A 22619-nucleotide genomic window follows, 5' to 3' on the forward strand; every position below is an offset into this window, starting at 1 on the left:
GGAAGCGTATTTCACTCAGCCTCTGGTCAGATGTGGTCCCAAGAGGCAGAACATACCTACCCACAGGCACACACATTTGTGTCTTTGTCCTTAGCAATGAAGATAATTACAACATTGCTGTAGGCTTTCCATGAGTAGATCCGGACCTCCAGCCTCTTGTGCTCAGTAGCCCCAAGGACAACGGGAAAAGGGCCTTCCTGGGCAAGCCCACTGCTTATTTCTCTTCCCTTGAAAGACAGTTACTGCTTGCTGATGTAGCAGGAAAAATGCTTTTTAGTCTTTATGTTTCCTGCCATGAGTAGTCTTTACGAGAGTCCTTTTACAAAAATCACAATGCAGGCCTGAACTGAAGCTATTCGCATTGGTGAGCCTAACCCAAATGCAACTTTGAATAAATAATACTTTAGTCACTTTTCAAAAGCTTTTCTTTTATCAGATCAATTGCACAGATTTTATTGGAGGCTCTCTTTAATATGCTAGCATTAGTTCTGCAGCTGAATGAGACTAAAAGGAAAATGTGCTAAAATAAAATCCAGAGCATTTGTCCTCAGAAGCCTTGACCCAAGACTCCCCAGCTTCCTGCTGAGCTGTCTCTTCATTTAAAACCTGTTCTTCTTTAAAAAGAAAGAAGAAGAAGAAGGTTTCAGAAAGTTTATAAATAAACTTTGCTTCCCGAGACTTAAAAACAAAGTTTCTAATAGTGGTTCCTTTACTTTTGATGGTTTCTTTGTTGATTGACACATTATTTTCTACAAATCACTTCCAGCCTTACATCACTAACCAAGCTATTTCAGTGCATTTTGCATAGTTAGAGATAGAGGTGAATTCCCTCTGTGCTTAGGTGGCATTGTCCCCATGGTGCTGGAAATTCAGTCTTGTGTGCCTCCTTTAAACTTGGTGCATAACGTTTCGTCTCAGCAAGCGTGGTGTCCGTTAAAAAAAGATGAACTCTGGCCTGCACCACTGCATTAGTAAGAATCTGACGAGTTAAATGTAATTTGTGGGATGATATTTTGATTAAAAAGAAACAGAATTATAATTCTAGGGTCATCCCATCTCTCAGGCAGTATTTCTTCTCATTGCAGTCTCTGTGAAAACCTCTAAAGTTTTGCCGTTTTGTCAAGTTTGGCTAACATCTGCGTCTGCCATTTTTATTTGATGTCTCGGGGTGTGGTCACCACCCCATGCCTGGTTGTTACAGAGCTGAGCTTCCGGTTGTGGCGGGTGGTTGGAGAGTGGTGGCCACTCAGTGTTCTCCTGCCAGCTAGCGTGAGCACTGTGGACTAGAATTTATTTCCTGGAGAAACCTTCATGTGTAAGATGCAGAAGATGCCATAGCTTTAAGAGATGCTTGTATTTTTAACTCACGATATTCTTTCTGTCTTGGATTAATGCTAGCTAAACTTCGCAGCTTGTAACATTTGCGCTAAGCTTCCTGGTGTCTCAGAAGGTCTTTAGCTGTGCTTTAGGGCTGTGTTGACTTAGCCTGGGGTGAAGCTGCTGTGCTACCCTTTGTTGTAGGAATAACTTGACTGTCCTCGACATGGTTGCTGTGGAAGGATTTGGAGCACACGAGCTCTTGAAAGTGGGCGGAAGACTTCCTGGTGCAGGAGGGTCACTCAGATTTAAGGTGCCCGAGTCCACTCTGATGGACTGTCGTCGACGTGAGTTTACAGGCTTTCACCTGCTACATCTTTGTCATTCACTTAATAACTTAGAGTTCTTAAAGTAAGGATTGGAGGAAACCATAGAAATGGTTAAATATTACTCCTTATATAGATTAGACTTAGTTAATAAGTTTACAGTCACATTTTAAGCTGTTGACTCCCAAAACTCCCAATATAAAATATGCTTTCTTTATTTCCAGAGGTTTGCTATTGTATCTGAACTGATGATGTTTAAACAAAAATGTCTGTAAACCTGGGGTGATGATATGAGCCCCACTAATCCAATACTTGGGAGATAGAGGCAGGAGGATCCAATGTTTAAGGCCATCTCTGGCTCCTCATAGCAAATTTAAGGCCAGCCTGGGATATGAGACACCCTGTCTCTTCCTCATCCCTGGGTCAGTATAAGTGAGTGTTCCAGGGTCAGAGTACATGATGCCCTGCAGTAAGGTCGTACCGTTCAGCTCCAGGAAGAATAAGCGTCTGAGTTCTGTCTCTAGCGGGTGAAGGCAGAGTCTTCACTTGAGAGGAGTCTGGGCTTGAGTATTTCTATTGTTTTCTCGTTTTATGACAACATCTAGAGATGACAGAATAAGGAACTGTTCCACAAACCAGGTAGATAGCAGACTTTGAGCTATTTAATAACTATTTGATTCTGTTTATTATTAAAGTTAGTTTAGAAGTTCATGAATACTAAATAAAACAACTTGTCCTTGCTAGAACCGAAAGACAGCAAGCAGATCTTATCCATCACAAAGAACTTCAAGGTTGAGAATATCGGGCCTCTTCCTGTAACCGTGACATCACTGAAAATCAATGGGTATAACTGCCAGGGTTATGGATTCCAAGTGCTGGATTGCCGCCCGTTTTCCCTGACCCCAAACACATCCCGTGACATCAGCATCGCGTAAGTCGTTTTCGATCATGGTACTCACTTGGGAGAGGCACCCAGCCCATTAGTAACTGACATGTTCACCTGCTTTTATATAAATATCCTTTTTTATTTAAAAAATTTGTATGGGTATTTTGGCTGCATGCATATGTATGTACCTGTGGGTGTTTGGTACCCAAGGAGAGAAGAAGCTATCAGGTCCCCTGGAACTAGAGTTAGAGACAGTTGTGAATTGCTGTTTGGATATTGGGAATTGAACCCGGTCCTCTGGAAGAGGAGCCAGTGCTACTGAAGCATCTCTCCAGTCCTGAGTGTTGTTATGTGGGCCTAAGTTTCACTTCTGTTGTTATTTTGACTTTGTGATAAGAATTAAAACCAGGAAATAATCATAACCATGAGCCACGTACCCCTGAAATCAGCAAATAATCCTAACGATAAGCCACTTACCCTAGGTTTACTCCGGACTTTACCTCTTCCTGGGTCATCCGTGAGCTGATGCTGGTGACTGCCGCAGACCTGGAGTTCCACTTCACGCTCAATGTGACTCTCCCGCATCACATGCTGCCCTTGTGTGCAGAGGTGGTTCCGGGTCCCAGCTGGGAGGAGTCCTTCTGGAGGCTCACCGTCTTCTTTGTCAGGTAAGCACCCATGTGTCCCACCCCCAGGGTCACTTGGAAATGCAGGCGTGTAAGAATGAGGGACTTTCATTGCTCTGAGTCCCGTGGCGGTGACAGGCGCTGCCTGAGACGGTGGTAGGACCTGTGGCGTGACTCACAACTCTGTTCCACACTCGCTGTCACCGCCAGTCATGGTTGGCAGACCTCAGGGCTGATGTCTTTATATCAGTGCAGTGACTGTCTGACGTCATAAGACCATAATGATCCTTCTTGTTTGTCTTCCAAGACAGGGTTTCTCTGTGCAGCTCTGGCTGTCCTGGAACTCACTCTGTAGACAGGCTGGCCTTGGGGAAATCCACCTGTCCCTGCCTCCCAAGTGCTGGGATTAAAGGTGTGGCCACCACTACTCAGCAAGACCACAGTGACCTTTTAACAGTAACTATTTAGAAACATATTTAAAAATTGAATTTTCCTGACAACCTTATGAATATGCACATTTTTAACTTTTTTAAAGTGCTTTTTTAACCTTTAAAAAAATCAGAAATAAGTCATCCATTTAATAAAATGTAACCCCATTTGTGCAGCTGTTTTCTATCGTCCACTCACCACTGTTCTGTAGTAGAGAAAAGTCTTTTAGCTTTGCTCTGCTTTGTTTGTGAGGCAGTCTCATTATGCCGCCCACACCAGACTCAAACAGTCCTCCTGCCTCAGCTTCTGAGCAGTTGGGACTACAGGTGTATTCTCTTGTGCCTGGCTTATGGTGGGTCTTCGTGATGCTGCTCAGAACCACACAGCAGCGCGCGGCACTACTCTCTCCCCAGTTTGTCCCTGTTGGGTGTGATCCTGATAGCCTTCCAGCAAGCACAGTACATTCTGATGGAATTCATGAAAACAAGGCAGAGGCAGAATGGCAGCTCATCCTTACAGCAGAATGGTGGTCCAGTGGACGTGGTCAGCTCCAACTCTCACAAGTAAGGCCTCTCTCTCTGCGTTTGGGGGGTTCATGGTGCTCGTTTCTGATTTCCTTCCAAGGTCATAGAAATTCTGCTCTTATCCAATTCTCTGTCGCTTGTGTGAACAGCTGCACTGTTTTCTTAGATAGTCTGTGAGGGCTTGGCTCATTGATGGCCTCTCGGCAGGAAACTCGTGGGGCTGGGAAAGAAGGGGAGGCTGGAGCTCCTCAGTGCACTGCACCAATTGGCCCCACCCTCGTGCAGAAGTGAAGTTTGGTTTGCTTTGTGTTCATACTAAATGTGTTTCTTCTTTTGTTCAGAAGCAATTGCAAGAACTTTCTTGACACGTACAGCCCGCCTGATAAAGGCAGAGGGAAGAGCTGCCTTCCAGTGGGCCCGCCCCTGAGCAGGATCCAGAATGCGTCCAAGAGGAGCCCGGCCACCTATGGGCATTCTCAGAAGAAGCATAAGTGCTCCTTCTACTACAGCAAACAGAAACCCAGTGCCTCCATGGCCAGCAGTGCCAACATCGCCACTGAGGAGAAGCAGACTTTGACCCTGGCAAGCTCCCTGTCAGCTGCCAAGGAAGATGTTTGCACTGATATCACGAGTGAGAACTGGGTCAGCCTCAAATATGCCAGTGGTGTGAACGTCAGCTTGCAGAAGAATTTAACCCTCCCCAGAAATGTACTGATCAAAGAGGAAAACTCAGTGAGAAATACAGTTGTCGATAATACTTCTTCAGAATGTAGTATGAAGGAGGGACCACAGACATGTATGTTTCCTAAGGAAACTGACATTAGAACTCCAGAACCCATGGCTGAGCTCAAGGAACAAGAGCCCTGCCCACAGAAGACTTCTAAGAAGCCACCTGAAAGTCCTTTGCCCAAAAGCCCACCTCAGTACCAGCAGTCAGACATGCCAGAAGTCTCCAGGAAACATGGTAATCTTGGCTGTCTCGATTGTTCTCCTTTGGTCTCTCTCACCTGTAACCTTCAGAGAGACACTGCTGTCCCCTCTCCCACTGCTTTTCTTCATGTTCTTACACGAGTGCAGTCCCGTCTTGTCTGACGCACCACAGGACTTTTCCCTCAGTACCCCAAGTCACGGGGTTACAGTGCCTGACTGTGTCTTTGTGTCTGTGGGAGATGAGTGAGTTTGTGCACCCAATTTTAGCAAGGGCATCAATGTTGAAATTCAAAACATGGCACCCTTTTTTAGAATGTATGACTAAGAATTTCATTCTTTAGAACAAGGTAGGGGTATTAATGTCATCTGTCATCATTAGGTTGATACTGATACATTTTTAATTATTTGTTTTTTGCTTTAGACTTTTTGTAAAAAAAAAAAAAAAAAAAAGTAGTCACCCCTTGTAGGGTTTCTGACTAATCAGATCTGCACCAACTTGTTTGGTTTGGTTTTTGGTTTTTAAGACGATTTCTCTGTGTTGCCTTGGCTGCCCTGGAACTCACTCTGTAGACCAGGCTGGCCTTGAGCTCAGAAATCTGCCTTCCAACTACTGGCCTTGAAGGCATGCGCCACCACAGCCGGCTACACCAGCTTTTCTGATCTCTGTAGCACCTCCTAGATCCTTGCATTTTTAATAACATCTCTTGGTTAAAGAAAGACAAATGCTGTCATGATAGATGTTATTGACTGAAGAAGGAACTGGGCAGCGTGCCCTAGCAGATGCCTGCTCGCTCCAGAGGGCCTGTGCCACCTCTTCCCCTCCCCGCTCCTCTTTCTTTCTCAGGCCAGTATATTAACACATCCCTCCTATACAGGAAAAAGTCAAGCAGCCTGTATTTATTTACAAGAGAATCTCATAAAGTAGCCCTGGCTGGCCAGGAACTCACTATGTAGACCAGGCTGGCCACAAACTCAGAGATCCTCCTGGCTCAGCTTCCTGAGTACTGGAATTAAAGGTGCATGCTAACATACAGTCAAGCTTTGATCTTCACACTTAGCTCCGAGCACTTGTTGGCCAGCTTCATATCACTGCAATGAAGTATCTCTTAATGCACTAGGGCAGGGTTCTAGGGGTTCTCTTGTCTTTTAAGGCTCTGATTGGAGTTCACCTGGCAAAGTAGAAAGCCTCCATCACAGAGCACACCCATATTAAAAGCCAGGAAACAAACAGGCAAGTGTAGGGGAAGACCAAGGTCTCATGACCCCTTCCCAGTGACCTGAGCCCCGCCCAGGAGGCTTGCCTCGGAAAGGTGTACCGCACCTCCTGAGACGCTGTCTGGGGAACCAAGGCGCGAGTTCAAACCATGAAGATCTCGTTACTTGTCACTTGCTGACACTGAAGTGAAGCCCTGGGAAGGCTCTGAGCCAACTCTAGAGAGCTTCATGCTTTTGGCACAATCTGCAAGAGGAAACTTGACTGCTCCATAAAGAATACTATGATGTAAAAGATAGTTGGGGTTCTCTGAGAGGAGCATTTATTCTGATGTGAGGTGTTAGACAAGCATCGCCTCAGTCAATTTTCAGGACTTTGTCAACTCAAACAGTGTCTGCTGAGTAGTAAACTAAACTCCCGTCACCCCTTGCCCAGTGCCTGGGAAACGTCCTCTTGTCTGTGTGAATGTGGCTGCATTAGGTCTCCCTCCAACTCAAGTCATAAAACATTCGCTCCTTTCTGTCTGGCTCATTTCATATACTGCCTTTAAGGTTCCTCAGGCCCTTTCAATGAGGATTTTAATCTCTTTTTAAAAAGCATCTTAACTAATGTATGTGTGGTTTTGGCAGTGCTAACTATAACCCCACAATAGTTTTCCTTTTGTCTGTGTCTGTTGGTGGACAGCAGGTTGTTTCCACCTTTGGCCACTGTGGATTGTGACCACACAGCAATGTTAATGTCCCATCCTCACTCTGACATCTTTTAAAGATTGCAGAACGTTTATGTAAGTGTATTTCCACTTGTAAACAAAGTGCATTTCTGGGGAATCATGGTTATCAAAACTGAAATTGCATTAAATTAGATGAGATCGACGAAGGAAAACATTTAATTATGGGGACTATGAATAGGAAAATGCTAGACATTGATTTTTTTTTAATTTATTCAAGGAAATAACCAGCCAGTGCCCGTCAAGACCGAAGCAGACAGCGGTGAGACTGTGAAGGGGGCTGACACAAAGCTGTCTTCCTCCAGGAGGAGTCAGAGAGCATCTCCAGAGGGCACGTGCTCCGAGAAGCAGGACACACCACCACCAGAGGTTTGCATTCCTCTCTATCTCCTGTTAAAGAGAGCAGCGCTCGCAGGCAGGCGAAGAGCACAGATCTCTCTTATAAGTAGATGTCTTCTCTGCAGGTAATAGTAACTGTAATTTGTTTGTTCAGAAAGTTTTATCCTCTGATTAGATAGGTATAGTGAAATGGTTTTCAGTGAACCCAGGTAGCATTTATCTCTGGATCCCTCATCTTAAGCGGTGGACTAACTCCTAGTGGCAGCCGTGGAGTAGAGCCAGACCAGAACCTGTTCCATCTGGTTAGTGCTGACATCTCCTTTTCATCTTTCTCTGTCCTGCATCTGTCATCATCTTTTCTCTAAAAGAGCACAAGATTGTTATCAGTGGAATAGAAGATTTTCCTGCTTTAAGGGAAGAGTTCAGTTCATAGATGAAAATGCTCCACCGTGTAGGTCTGGAAAAGCTGATGTCCAATGACAAACATAGGCACCGTCTTCATAATTCATGAAGCTTGAGGCATAAAGAGTTGCCCGGAGCACGGAAGACAAGAAACACAAACTTAAGCTTGCTTCAGACTCAGTGGGAAAGTAATTCATTTCCTTAGTGTCATATTATATATGTGTAGGCTCATGGGGAAATATTCAGAGGGAAGCTTTGTAAAATAGGCAGGGAGCCTCGTTGTTTCTGAGTAGTTGCTCTGTATTCTGTAAATCTGATATAGCAAACACGACTCTTGTTTAAATTAAACGGAAGTGCTACAAAATAGGTATGCCATAGGCATTCCAAAGGGGTTGAGAAGTGCAGGTCTCACCAGTGCTGAGAGGTCTGGGTGCAGATAGAGTTCCTCCCCAAAAGTTAAACAAAGGCCATCACAAGTTTTGTCTTCAAGAGACTATGTTTCTTGAAGCCACCGAGTGTTTCCATTTTCCTCTTCAGCAGGAAGATCCTTACAGGAGGAGGAAGCTTCAGGAGAAGAGAGAAGGAAGTACACCGGCTCTCGGTTGGAATAAAAGCCGAACATGTAGGAAAAACAAGAAGAGGGTTGCTGCCCAGGCCTCCAGGTACGCCATGTCTGCGGCTCTGCCGGTTTAATCTGGGTTTCTTTTCACTTCAGTGTTTTGCTTTTATAAGGTTGGGTAGGTGATACAGCACAGTGCATTAAATTTAGATCAAAATGCAATTAACACATTTTCTTGTAATTTTACTCCGTAAAATGCTGTAACACAACCTTTGAAGACTTATTTTCATCTGTCCCTTGTAAAGTGCTAAACACTATGGGAAACGTTAGAGGAAGTACCTAATCTGTCCCTCATAGCAAGGCCTCGTTCTGTTTATACTTTCGTGGAGCAGGGGGTGTAGAAATCCCTGGCACAGACACACATGCACACCGCCACCCCCAGTCCTATAATAAGACTGTATAGTCGCTTTTCCTGACCTTCGCTTTAACCCAGTATGTTCACTCTCACTCCGCACCCAGCAGAGGTGGCTTTGAGCTCAGGTTTTTTATCTTAGACTCCCAGTTGGAGCCTTTAGCACACATATCGCCCCTTTCTTTCCTTAGCTACAGGCAGGCTTTTCCTGCCCCCCCCCCCCAGTTCCCTCTTGTCTGAAGAGCATCCCTGTGCAGAGCCCCAGTTTCCTGTAGAAAACTGTTCCAAGATCCTGCCACCTGCCCTAAGCAGCCATGAATAGCGTGAAAGCCATGTCCTGCCAGGGCCCCCTCTTCCTGGGTAGGCTTTTCTTCTTACGTCACCACCGTGTGAGCTTGGTGGTGTTTCAACATGCTGTTGTCCGGGTCCTCCAGCTCTTGTACATTTGAGTGGGAGTGAGGTTCCACTGTGGCACAGTCAAGATTCTGAGGGCTCAGAGCCCAAGGGGGCCGCCACGGAGCTCAGAGCACCCAGGGATGCCGCCACGGAGCTCAGAGCCCAAGGGGGCCGTCACCAAGAACAGAGCCTGTGGCTCAGCATTATCATAGCTCCTCACAGCCAGGGTAGCTTTCTGGTTCTGTTCTCTACTTCATTCATATGAGCATTCAGCACAGTGGAAATAAACATGTTACATACCACATCCTTCATGGATGTTTTTTGGAGAGTTGTAGTGCAGTATTCTGTATAGAGGAAACATCAGGCCTTTCTGCATTCTCTATGTATTTTCATGAACACAGTTGACTCTGGGATCACGACAGAGTACTCTGTGTGTGTGTGTGTGTGTGTGTGTGTGTGTGTGTGTGTGTGCGCGCGCGCAGAGTATGGTAACAGCTAAGGGAATGTTTGCAGATGAGCTCTTGGACCTCCCACCAGATACTAAGCAGCAGGGTCAGCCACTAGAAATCCAGGAAAACAGGCCAGGAGCCCTAAAATGCCAGGCACCTTGAGCAACATTGTAAAATCTGTTTTTCTCATTGTAAAGCATGAAACTGGACCAAATAGCCCTGAATTCATTCTAACTCAAAGTGGCAACCTCTTGGGGATGCAGAAATGCAAAAATTGAACCTATGACTTGTGTGTGTTCTAAGCATGTCCTGCCACTGAGCCACACCACCGTCTCCTACATCATTTAAGGGCTTTTCCTGCTTGTCGTCCTCCATGAGATTCAGAGAGGAGACCTCAGTTTGTCTCTGATTGTAACTTTGCCCCAACGCATCTTGAGCAGAAGTGTTATCTGTATAACGAGAGAGAGATGTGATCTTTCCCATGGCTCCCCCAGGCCTTCTGAACAGAGTGAACTGAAGCTCATGTGCAGTGGCTTTGAGAGGCCAGAGCCCAGCGGGGACGTGAGAAGCTGGAGTACACAGGAAAGCATGAGGGAGATGTGCAAACTTGGCGTGGAAACTTCAGGCAGCTTCCCTGCACGGAGAGAGGAGGGTACGTAACACAACTGTGAATGGTCTCCTCGTGGTCTGTTCTTTGAGAGTCTCCACATGGCTGCTGACCCTGAGGTCTGTCCATTCCCAGCTGGCATTGTGCATATGGTTAAAGGAACAGGGCCAGTATGCGCAAGACCTTAGGCAGGCCTTGGGGAAAGGGCAGACCCAGGCGAGAAACCGGTAGTTTCTGCATATGTGGCCCTGTAGTTTCTGGGTTGGAGTGCTGACCCAGCAGGGGTCTGTTGGGCAGGGTCCCCGGAGTGAGAGCTGTGAGGACACCAGTGCCAGAGCCAGTGTAGAATAGTCTGTGTAGCACAGTAGATTCAGTTTTCTTGATAGAAATTTGCTTATTTCTAGAACCATTTGCTTATTTCTAGAACCATTTGCATGTAAATTCAGTTGTTTTGCATTGAGGCTCACATCCCATGTGCATGCTAGGCAAGCGTTTTTTTGGTATTTGTTGTTATTGTTTGTTTGGTTTGGTTTTTTGAGACAGGGTTTCTCTGTGTAACAACCCTAGCTGTCCTGGAACTAGCTCTTGTAGACCAGGCTGGCCTCAAACTCACAGAAATCCACCTGCCTCTGCCTCCCGAGTGCTGGGACTGAAGGCGTGTGCCACCACCACTCAGCTTGGAGCCAATTCTTAGATGAAGGTTCTGCTTGGTCCCACTGTCTGTCCACAGGCAGAGCAGGCTTAGATGAAGGTTCTGCTTGGTCCCACTGTCTGTCCACAGGCAGAGCAGGCTTACCCTGTGCCTTGGCGTCTCCTCGAGTGCCATGGTCGTGTTTTTACTAGCTGAGCAGAGGTGGTGGCCGTGAACCTACCCTGCCCTCCCTGTTCCCCTTCTCTACTTGTGGGAACCGCCTTGGCGCAGCATGGCCCCTCTTCTGCCTCTCCAGACAGTTATTACCAGAAGGCTGAGAAGAAGTGTGCAGACAAGTTTTGCTCAGACTCCAGCTCTGACTGTGGCAGTTCCTCAGGCAGCGTGCGGGCCAGCCGGGGCAGCTGGGGCAGCTGGAGCAGCAGCAGCTCGGACTGCGACAGGAAGCCAATGGTGGAGGCACAGCACTTCCCGCCAGCAGGTGAGTCCAGGGGCCGCATCCTGCCTGCAGCCAGTACAAGGTCCAGGGTACCTTGCAGAGGACAGAGCGATGGCTGCAGCTTTGAGGCTGGCTGCCTCCCTCTCCTTTCTCCTCCTGGGCACTATTGTTACTACCATTTCAAAGACATAGACATTTGTATGTCTTCTTTACTGTGCTAAACTATTAAACAGAACTGACCATCTTCTAAACCACTTTTAACTTACTGTACAAATGTACAGTAATACCATTAATAGTTCTATTATATTATATATAATACATTATATATTATATATTATCTGTTAATATATGTTAATAGAACTATTAATGGTATTTATTAATAGTTCTTCGAATGTTACTCCTTTTTCCAAACAAAACTGTCCTATGTTTTCTCAAAGTAGGTTTTTCTTTCAAGCCCCATGTGTGTAACACCTGACAAACACTTGGTCCTGTGGCAAACAGTTAAAACTAGTGTGTCAAAACCAAGGTGCCAAAAACCTGACTCTTATGCAGACTGTGTTTCCACAAGGCTGAAACTGTCTCTGAAGAAGGGGCCGGTCTGTTCATTGAAGCCAAGAGAATCTTAACCTTTTTTTTTTAAGTTGCAATACTATTTGGCCAATAGCCCAAGCACACTTCCGGCTAACTCCTATATCTGAAATTAATCCATTTCTATTAGTCTGTGTATCACCACATGGCTGTGGTTTACCGGCAATGCTCCGGTGGGCTCCAGCGGAGGCATCTGTCTCCTGTGGCAGCTACATGGCTTTTCTCCGACTCTGCCTACCCTCTCCTCCTCTATCTGCTTGGAACTCCTGCCTTGCCCTATTCTGCTAAGCAACTGGCTGGAACAGCTTTATTCATTAACCAATAAAAGCAACACATAAACAGAAGAACTGCCCACAAAATTTCTCCTTTTCTGTTCAAATAAAAAGGAAGGTTTTAACAAAGTAAAATTACATATAACAAAGCAGGTGTGTCAAGCAAGAATTATAGTTATAATATTTATATCTACTTTATCTTTTATCATAACTAAGGAAAACTACAACTATAATCTATTCTTCAACTCTATCAAAGACCGCAGAAGGATATAATATTACCTAAGTTATTGGAAGTGCATTGTAAGCAACTTCCAAAACTCCAGAAATGACAGAGACATCTCACTAGGACTCCCCACCTGGGCAGGCAGTGGGATTGGGTCTACTAGGTATGCACAGGCGGGAGACTATGGCGGATTCCTGCGCCATACACAGAGATATTTCCAGACCATGCAGTGCGCTGCATGGCAGATTTAGTTTTTACTCAGATAAACAGGGTTTACATGCTGTATGGTGCTACCCAGAGTTGAGGTGGTGAGGATGGCTCCCACCCGGCAGGTTCAGAGGCAGTGAACATGCCTCTGCCATGTTGATTGGGCAGAGCCAAAAGGCAAAGCAGCCTCAGTCTCAACCACACCACTTAGCATTTTAAGAAGTGGTCCTGGTTTTTAAACATAAAACAAAGAAAATCAGCCTACAAATCACTTGGATCTAATCTACATAGGAAGTAGAAAAAGACAAGATCTGAATTTAGTTGGGAGCATGGGGAAATTGGGAGAGGGTTGAAGGGGAGGGGAGCAGAGAAAAATGTAGAGCTCAATGAAAATCAATAAACACACACACAGAAGAAGTGGTCCTGGTCAGAAGAGGATTACAGGTATACAATAAAGACAGATTCAGATGAAGAAGACCTCTAAATGGGTCACAGTGTGTTTTAAAAAATGTGTGTAGGCTTGGGAGAGAGAAGAAAAAGAGTATAGACAGTTATAAAAAGAAGTAAATGGTTTTAAAAAATTAAAACAAAGTCTTTAAAGAGACAGAGTACAGATGGTCATAGATTAAAGGGGTAAAGAAAAAAATAAGCCACATAAAGTGGGAAATACAGAGAGAGTCTGGATTATGTGTATTATTGTGTTTTATTTGGATTTTTTGTCTGTGAATACGCTAAGTACAGAAAGACGTGTGTGTGTGTGTGTGTGTGTGTGTTTTAAAGGCATGTCCCTTTCACCATGTTGAAAACAACTCAACAGAATGAGCTGCTGACATACACCTCTTAATGGTATTACTGTACATAACACGATACACTCTTGATGTTGGTCTGAAGCTTACAGCACGGCAAGACGACATCTCTGAGCTTGGGTCCCCGGCACCCATAGAAAAGCCGGTGTGGTGGCGGCTTGGAGGGCAAGGAGCTCATGGGTTTAGCTGTGTCTGAGCGCAGACCCTGTCTAAAACAGCAAGATAGAAACGGCAGAGGAAAGCACCCAGCATTGACCTCTGGCTTTCACTTGCCTGTGGACACGCGCCTGTACATACACACGCAAAATACACAGTAAAGAGAAGACTATGACCGCGTGACTGTCAGTTTAATATGAGGACAAGTCTCTCGTTAGGGGCTAACCTGGACGCTTTTTGTGCGTGAACACAGCGAACGCACCGCTGACCTCAGACAACCTCTGACAGTGTGTTGCTTTCATGCAGGAGACGGTGTTTCCCCGCAGGATTTCCCTTCAGAAGCTTCCATCCCCTTGAGCCTCTCCCACCACATCTGCAGCCCCACGTAAGTTCTGAGGATCCTCACTGCCACAGTGTGGCATTGTTTTCTCTGCTAGTGAGTTGCTTCTCTGTGCTTTCTCTGTAGGCTGAGCCGTGAAGGCCTTTTTAAAGACACAGGAAAGCAAACTCCGACTGTAGATAACGTGTTCGGGGCTTATGTGGGGGAGTCTCTGGCTTTGTTGTCTTCTCAGCCAGGTGACAGGCTGGGAAATGTGTCACCTCTCAAAGCAGAAAGAGGAGCCATCTTCCTGGGATAGGACTTGAATTCAGTCTGAGCACCAGTGGTTCAGAAAACCTCCAAGGAACTAGCAGGACATTTGTAGTTCCTCTGTGATGCTTTAGATCGATGATGTGATGATGATGATGATGATGATAATAATAATAATAATAAAGATACAGTTGCCCCTTGGTATCAGTAGGCAGTAGATTCGAGGACCTGCACACACTCCCAACTCTAAAGATAACTCAAGTCCCTCATATAACATGGATAGTGGCATATGCCTGTTACCCTGGTACTCAGAAGACTGAGGCAGGAGGATTGTCATGAATTTGAGCAACCTGGGCTCTATAGTGCTAGGTACTAGACTGGCTAGCTAGTTTGACGTGGTGAAACCCTGTCTCAAAATAACTACAAAATGACAATATTTCATAGAACTATTCATGCCGATCCTCCCCTATGCATTGCATCATCTCTGGATTGCTGGTAGGGTTAATGTAATGACAATGTCTTATAAATTGAAGTCAGACTACTTGATTGGGGGATAATGACTAGAAAAGTGTGTGTGTTTTCAGTACAGACTCGGCCTTTGTAGGTCTGATTGCACAGTCCCTGGTAGCTGCTGTCCAATGCTTCCTCCAGATATCTTCAGGCCACACACACACACACACACACACACACACACACACACACACACAGCCCGGGACGCCTGAGGGAGGAATGCAACAGCAGCTCGAAGGACGAGCTTGGCCTTGCTAGAGGGCAGACTTGGCTAACACCTAAGAAAGCTCCCTGTGAACTGTCTGTGGTGCAGGTGCTGCTGTCTGTACAGGCAGACTGGAAGCTGCAGCCGACCTCACAGTAGTCCAAATGGTTTGTTCAAGTAAGACATGGTGGTGTTCCTCAACCCTCTCCTGGCTTTGTGAATCTTAATGTCTGTGGTTCTCACGGGACTTCTGTGGGGCTCAGATGAGATCTGGTTATGCGGTATTTGGATTTCTTTGTGTGAGGAAGTCACGGTTTCCTGTCCTCCCTCTGCCCATAGCGATGCGAGTGGCCTGTCCCAGTTCACAGAGTCCTCCTGTGCCAGTCTTCCTGCCGTGCCCTCAGGTGCTGGAGAAGAGAAAGGTGAGGCTCACTGTGGACGCCCAAGGGCCATGTGTGTCTTCCTGCCAGGGAGGGTGGGGGCCTCTCTCCAACCTTGTTTGCTGGCCTGAGGAGGATAGTTGCTCTTTGGAGAGACATCGGGTGTCTGGCCGAACGTCCTGAACCACTGTGAACACCCTTGGTAGTCAGGACACTGACTGACATTATGCAGCCCTTGCCAGATCCTCCCTCTGCGCCGAGCTCACTTCCCCAATAAGATAACAAGCAAGTGGCTGTGTGGCCCAGGAGAAGCAAGAGTGAGGTAGGGACAAGCAGGGACAGCCGGCTTCCTGTCCCCATCTGACCCTCTTCTCCCCACCCCACCATGTGGGAACCCCTTAACTGGGCCCCTGCAGCCTGGGTGAACAGCCTGACTCATAAACTAGGATCGAGACAGAGTTGAACCCTGCAGGAGGGTAAGACAGTGACCCCAGACTGGAGACTGAGGGGGTCAAAAGGAACCCCTGCTTTATCCTGGGGTCCACTTGTTTTGTTAGGGTTTCTATTACTGTGAAGAGACACCATGTTAACCACAGCAACTCATAAAGGAAGACATTTCATCATGTCTGGCTTACAGTTCAGAGGATTAGCCTGTTATCTTCATGGTGGCATGCCGGCAGACATGGTGCTGGAGAAGGAGCTGAGAGTTCCACATCTTGATCCGCAGGCAGCAGAAGCAACTCTGTCACTGGGAGTGTCTTGAGCGCATATGAGACCTCAAAGCCCGCCCCCACAGTGACACACTTCCTACTCCAACAAGGCCACACCTCCTAATAGTGCACTCTCTGTGGCCCACCATTCAAACACATGAGTCCATTGGGGCCATACCTATTCAAACCAGCACACTCCCCCACAGCCAGTTCTTAGCTTTTCCATTCTCTTCCTCTTAGTCTTCTGTCTGTTCTCTGGTGACCTGTTTTATTATGGGACTTCTTCCAAATCGGGGTCAGGAATCGTGGCAGGACATGAGTGGTGTTTGCTCTTCATGGCAGCATTAGCTTTTGCCTGCATGCTCGCTTTTGTGCCTAGAAATTCATGACAGACAGGATGCTGCAGTGCAGAGACAGCCTGGCAGCAAGGGTGCAGTCCTCCTAAACTAGCAGCCTGTGTGACAGAATGGGGCCTGGGTCCCCAGAGGGATGGCTGCAATTTTGTCTTAGAGGCAGGGCTGTGCCAGCTGTACCAATGTTTCCCTTAGTGCCAAGTGTCCTGAACAAGGTGGGTATAGATGTGGCAGAGAGAAACCTTGAGCCTGGGGACCCAAATCTTCTCTCCAGTGGCAGGGTGCCTGCCAATTGCTCTGCTGAAGGCCCAACTTTCCACGGCTTTGACTTAGCGAATGTCTCTGGAAAGATCGTCCAGAGTAGGCCCCAGTGCAGAAATGGGTGTACCTGTGGGAACCTGTGCCCACACTCCTGATGTTCGCCATCCAAGGCTTTCCTGCCAAGGCACGGTGCCAGTCCTGTCAACCTCTGGTCCCTCCCTCCCTCCCTTCGCGGACAGTCATGACTTGTCCCCACCCTCAGCCACACTTTCAGCAGAATGTTCCTCAGTAGGGCCTGGACCACCCAACTGAAAATTGCCTCACGGGCTCTGCCATGCTGTGTGTCTGCTCACTTGAGCGACCCTCCTCGTTCTCCTCAGGTCTGTATCCACCTGGAGGCCTGTGGCCGTCCCAGCCCATGTGTCTGACCAGCAGCTTCAACTGCCCCGTGGAGAGCGATGCACCAGGCACGTCACAGGAACCTGCCGCCATCCCTGACAGGTAGGCCCGCTGCACCATACAGCTCTGCCTGGCCTAAGGCCCTGCAGCCAGAGCTGTTAGGGCTTCCTCACAGACACCAGGACTGGGCCTTGGAGCTGCGTGTTTTCTGCCTTCTGGAGTTGTGTTGTGCTGTTTAACAAAACAGCCATGTGAGAAATGTGAAATCAAAGCAGTGAATCAGGCAGCCCCACCAGACTTTCCTCCGTAGGCTGAAAGGGTGACTTCATGCATGGGACATGTTTAGAAATGTTCACATTTCCTATTCCCTGGCAGATCTTCATCTTCCCATGGCTCATTCTTTTTTTTCCAGTTTTTTGAGACAGGGTTTCTCTGTGTAACGTTGGAGCCTGTAGACCAGGCTGGTCTCGACCTCACAGAGACCCACCTGCCTCTGCCTCCCTAGTGCTGGGATTAAAGGCGTGCGCCACCACTGCCCGGCCCCATGCCTCATTCTTGAACACATTTACAAACTAACCTGGTCCGAGAGCCTGGCATCAGAAAATTGATACACAGTAGCAGCTGCTTCCCTGTGCCATACAGTATTGTGTTCGTCAGGGGACCTGGCAAATGTGACATTCTGTCGTCACAGGGTCCAGGCGTGGTTTAGCTCATTGCGACAGTATTCCTGCCTATGTCCCTAATGATCATCTAGTCTGTAGTGGTGGCCATCCCAGCCCCAGGCTGTAATGGAGACTTGTCCAAGCTGAATGCTGCTGGTGTTCTGAGAGACAGCTGGACTTCGGCTGGCAGAACCGACACAGTGAAGCCCTCAAATGTGTACTGAGATACTGAGGTGTCTCCTTGTCTTTCCGTGGTACTACGACAGCTGCGGCCGGGTTCTGTGTCTAGCTAACACGTGTGGTTAGGAAGGCAGCTTGCCCTTGACCCAGCCCACTGTGCTGAAGGTGGAACGGCACTGGCAGGAAGATAAGCAGAGGAGAGCATAGGTAGGGCAGCAGAGCAACTGCTCCGTCTTTACCTGATCTCTTGGTCCCTGGTTTTGAAACGAGGCCTTGTTTGTGTTTGTTTTTTGTAGCAGTTTCATTGATTGGAGTGCATCCTGTGAGGGCCAGTTTCCCAACGTGTACTGCCCGCTGGAACTGAATGACTACAATGCCTTTCCAGAAGGTAAAGCACCTAAACAGTGCCAGCAGCACTCCTTCCTTCCCAGAGTCAGGGCAAGGGGTGTGCGCTTATCGTACGATGAGCAGACGGGGTGATCCCTCCTTCCCAGAGTCAGAGTCAGGGCAAGGGATGTGTGCTTACCGTAGCAGCTCACCGTGAAGGACCCAGTCCTTCAGGAGGCTAATGCTTGCGTCCACTTGTGCACGCTGAAAGAGGCAATTTTGAATGACCCCCCTCCCCAGCGGCCCTCATTCTGGTACCTGGGGCTTCCATGTGTAACCGTACCCCACTTGGTCCTGTTAATTAGGTAAAACTGAGTCGTTTCTGTCTCTGTAGCCCTAACAGGGTGGTTTGTGTGTCGGGCAGCTGGGCACTCTTCAGCTGGCAAGTCTCCTATGGGGTACAGACTCCTTTCTTCAGCATGCCCTTACTCTACCCCAGTGGTGTGGGAAACCCAGCAGGAGGGAAAGGGGCCTGGAGCAGGAACAGTGGATACTTAGAGATGCTCGGCCTCAAATCGTATGCCACAGTCAGTAACCTAAGAGTCAGGGGATTTCCATGATCACCTGGAAACTAAAGGATACAGTTGGACCAGGAGTTCTGCTGATACTGCCTTGCCCAGCAAGGACTAAGGAAGTCCTGCATCCCTGTTCTCGGTTCTGACACATGCGTCACTGCAGGCACACCACAAGGGGGCACTTGGGTAACTTTCTCCCTAGGATTTCCTTGGTGATATCTGGAAGTACTTGGTTTACAGTGACTTTACGGGGGCCGTGTGGTACACATGCTAGTGGCTGGAGTTGGAGGGGCAGGTGATGAACAGAGTGGGTTGGGACTCCATGACCCGCACTGCGTGTCTTGGGGGCATTAAGGGTGGGTAAGGATTTGGACTGTTCACTTCTCAGTAAATTTTGCATATTAGAAATATCCCATGAAATGAGCCAGTACAGACACCTTAGCCCAGCCAGATGGTGTGTCTTGTAGTAAATCCCAGAAAGTGTTCCATCCGGGAGTGATAGCTCAGTGCTTTGTGAACGCATTCCTCCTCCCCTCCCTCACAGAAAACATGAATTACACCAATGGCTTCCCCTGCCCCTCTAAAGTTCAGACCGACTTCGTTGGCCACAGCGCTCACTCTACCTGGAACTCTCCAGCCGGCGACCCCACTGCCTGGGAGCACACCAGTTTCGTCAACTCTCCGGTGAGTGCCGCTCTCCTTCTCGCCTTTCTGTTCCCTGCTCCTTCTGGCAGTGAGTTCCCCTCCGGCAGAGCTGGTGGGGTTCACACACAAGAGCAGTGGCAGCATCATGAAGCATCTGTGTAGACAGATGGTGGGGGCCTGCAGACCGGGCAGGAAGTGAAGTCTGACATAGCTGGGCTGGAGGTGAAACGGAAGTTCCACAGGTCAGTCAGGACCGCCTAACACTTTTACTTCTCATGTCCACTCCCACATTTTTTTCACACGAAGGATATATGGCCGAGCCCTCTGGATTGAAAGTAGACTTAATCAATTACGTGAAAATGTCATAGCCTCCTAGAACAACCCAGAATGTTTGGGACACTTGCACAGCTCCCGGGTAACGGGGTAGACAGGACACGGCCGTATCCCCTGGGTGCCTGGGCTGTCTCTGTGTTATACCTTGAAATGCCCTTCTTGATTTTTAACCCTTTTGCTCTTTTTTCCCCTTCCTCATTTCCACTTCAGTCCTACCTCACCAGCACCCGAAGTCTGTCTCCCATGTCTGGACTTTTTGGTTCCATCTGGGCCCCACAAAGCGACGTGTATGAAAGTTGCTGCCCCATCAGCCCCACCACGGAACATTCGACCCACATGGAAAACCAGGTCATGTGCAAGGAGTACTACCCAGGGTTTAACCCGTTCCGTGCCTACATGAACCTGGACATCTGGACTAGCACGGCGAATCGCAGCACCGGCTTCCCCCTGTCCCGGGACTCTAGCTACTGCGGAAACGCGTGAGGGGTCGGCTCTGAGCCGTGCGAATAAAGGGCCTTGCGTTTTGATGCCTAGTAAACTGGTTGTTGAGATAGAGTACGACATTGGTGGATATTTTGGCACTTTTATATAAAAAAAATAAATGTTTGTTTGTTTGTTTTTGTTTTTTTAAATCTGGGTGCTTGTTTTTTTAACCCTTCACAAATGAGTGCCAGAGACTTGGCATCCCGGGATCAAAGCTTCCACCCTGCAGGAAGGGGTCGGGGAGCGGCTGTGACTTCTGTCCAAACGTCAGACCCCTGAGGACACCGTAGAAAATCTGACTTAGTCTAGCAGCGTCTCTGGCGGTCACTGCTCTCAAAGAGGACCTTGTAGGCTGTCCCTGAAGGCAGTAAGATGAAGGCTGGAAGAAAGGCCCCCCAGAAGGAAAAGTCCCTGCCCTGGTGGAGGTGTTTCAGGGAAGGTGCTGTTTTCTGTTGTCCTGTGGTGACAGTTGCCCTGGCCCTTGCTAGGCCAGTCAGTGTTGGACGTCCGGGAAGTGGGCGTCCCTCAGCACTGGTACCCAGGGGAGTGGGCGCTGGTGGCAAAGCAGCTTCTCTGCTTGTCCCTGGTGCCGGAAGCCTCCTTGGAGGTGGCAGTGTGTGTGAACGTTGGAAACATTTTCAACTTTGAATAAAAGCTGATTTTTATATTCACTTTGTCTTTGCTGGAGATTCAGGTTGGAGTGGCTTGTGAGTGAGGGACTGTCCTTGTTCGTCTGCAGCGAGTTCCCGTTACTGTGGTTGGGTAGGGAGCCCCGAAGGGAGACAGCGTACAGGCTCAGGGCTACCCTTTTGGGGAGACAAAGCCTTCTGGGTTTGGAGTTCTGGGGAGTCCTCTGGTCGCCGCGTCAGGATCCTCCAGGACCGAATACTGTTCATTTATTCTTATGTTTAATTTTGCTTCTAGAGAATGAGAGACAAGGACTTTGATATCTTAATACCCGTGTCCCTGGCATTAGTCACAAAAAAAAAAAAACCACCCGAGTAGAAACAGCACACGTGTTTATGGGCCGATAATAAACCATGGTACATTCAGCAACAGAATACTTCCTGTCTTAGCTAGGAGTGGCATCAGTGCATGCCGCAAGGGTGAGCTTTGGAAGCATTATGCTGAGTGGAATAAACCAGGTAAGTGTTGGCCAGGTGTGCCCTTGAGGGCCCAGGGATGGCCAGAGGGATCGGCAGCAGAACCGTAGCTCCTTGGCTGAGAGGAAAGAGGGGAGGATGTGAATGATACAGTTCCTGTTTGGGATGAGTCTCTGTACATGGAGATAACGCTCATGAATTAAACACAGTTAAATTGGTTAAAAGTGGGGAACTTTATGTTATTTATATCTACCACAGTGGAAACATTTTGGGGTGGAAGAAGAGCCCCAAAGCAATTGGAAGTTAGTTTTCTATTTTTCAGCAACTTCTTAGGCTGGGAGCTGTCTCTGGGGCTATGGACAGCACAGACTGGCTGAACTTGCAAAGAATAAGATGCCTTCCTGCTGTACTGCTGCCTTCCAGAAGCAGAACAGGGCTGAAAACACTCAAGGATTGAGACAGTCAGTGCTCTGAGGGTCAGTAGGGCATATGCTGGCATGAGAGCATTGGGCAGCAGCCTCTTTGAAGTCATCAGGGAAAGTTTCCCCGGTGCATTTGAGGTAAAAACTTTAACCCCAAGAAAGCCGGTGTGCCATGATCAGTGGGCACAGGTTTGCAGTGGAGACAGTGAAAGCAAAACCCCTGAGGCAGGGCACTGGGGTAGCTGGGCTTACTGGTCTAGGGGGTCACAGCAGAAGGGCATGGAAGCTCACCTTCATCGATGCCTTAGGAAACAAGAAAGATGGATTTTCAAGTGCAGGAAGAAACCAGTGTTGATCTGTTTGAAGACATCCAGAGGGGCTGCTGTGATCAGTGAAGTGGGCCCAGTGGCAGCAGTGGGAAGGTGAGCAGGAGGACCTGGCCTGCCGTCCCCCTGCCGTCCCCCTGCCGTCCCCCTGCCGTCCCCCTGCCGTCTCCCTGCCTTCCTGCCTGCCTTCCTGCCTGCCTTCCTGCCTGCCGTCTCCCTGCAGTCTCCCTGCCGTCCCCCTGCCGTCCCCCTGCCGTCCCCCTGCCGTCCCCCTGCCGTCCCCCTGCCGTCTCCCTGCCGTCTCCCTGCCTTCCTGCCTGCCCTGCCTGCCCTGCCTGCCGCTCGCCTGGGACCTCTCTGTGCCCGTGTCTTCCTCTGTGAAATGGGGACAGCGGCCACTCAGAACTTCATAATGGAGGCTCCCTGTGTCCTTCAGAGTCCACTCAGTATTTCCAGCCTTCCCGTCGTCTGTTTACTCCGTTTGAAAACAGGGATAATAAAACATTCACAATCCCCAAAGTCTTTCTAGGTCAACACTATTAATTAAATATAGTTAATTCTCTTTGTCAATACTTTCTGGCTAAACTGTGTTCTATATTCTTTGTCCAAAAAATGAGAAGCAAGCACACACACAAAAAAAAAAAATCAAGGAAATATTATATAAAAATATTCTT

At 48.0% G+C, this 22619-nt stretch overlaps 1 protein-coding gene across 4 annotated transcripts in view; it reads left to right on the forward strand.

Moving 5' to 3' along the window:
• The window catches only part of Tmem131l (transmembrane 131 like), a 116462-nt gene extending 96027 nt beyond the window's left edge, over positions 1-20435 (forward strand). For 2 of the 4 annotated variants that reach the window (XM_057757117.1, XM_057757118.1), the window contains 15 exons: positions 1522-1664; positions 2388-2574; positions 3012-3197; positions 3998-4147; positions 4450-5072; positions 7199-7347; positions 8257-8381; positions 10030-10187; positions 11090-11272; positions 13789-13867; positions 15126-15208; positions 16871-16991; positions 18028-18119; positions 19178-19317; positions 19822-20396. In XM_057757117.1, coding sequence (XP_057613100.1) covers positions 1522-1664; positions 2388-2574; positions 3012-3197; positions 3998-4147; positions 4450-5072; positions 7199-7347; positions 8257-8381; positions 10030-10187; positions 11090-11272; positions 13789-13867; positions 15126-15208; positions 16871-16991; positions 18028-18119; positions 19178-19317; positions 19822-20094 — 2692 coding nt within the window. In that variant the 3' untranslated portion in view covers positions 20095-20396. Of the gene's footprint in view, positions 1-1521; positions 1665-2387; positions 2575-3011; positions 3198-3997; positions 4148-4449; positions 5073-7198; positions 7348-8256; positions 8382-10029; positions 10188-11089; positions 11273-13788; positions 13868-15125; positions 15209-16870; positions 16992-18027; positions 18120-19177; positions 19318-19821 lie in introns of all 4 variants that reach the window. The other 2 variants (XM_057757116.1, XM_057757114.1) reach the window with 2 other exon arrangements.
• The last annotated feature ends 2184 nt before the right edge of the window (positions 20436-22619 follow it).

This window comes from Chionomys nivalis, chromosome 24, assembly GCF_950005125.1.
Source record: "Chionomys nivalis chromosome 24, mChiNiv1.1, whole genome shotgun sequence".
In the NCBI taxonomy this organism is placed as follows: domain Eukaryota; kingdom Metazoa; phylum Chordata; class Mammalia; order Rodentia; family Cricetidae; genus Chionomys; species Chionomys nivalis.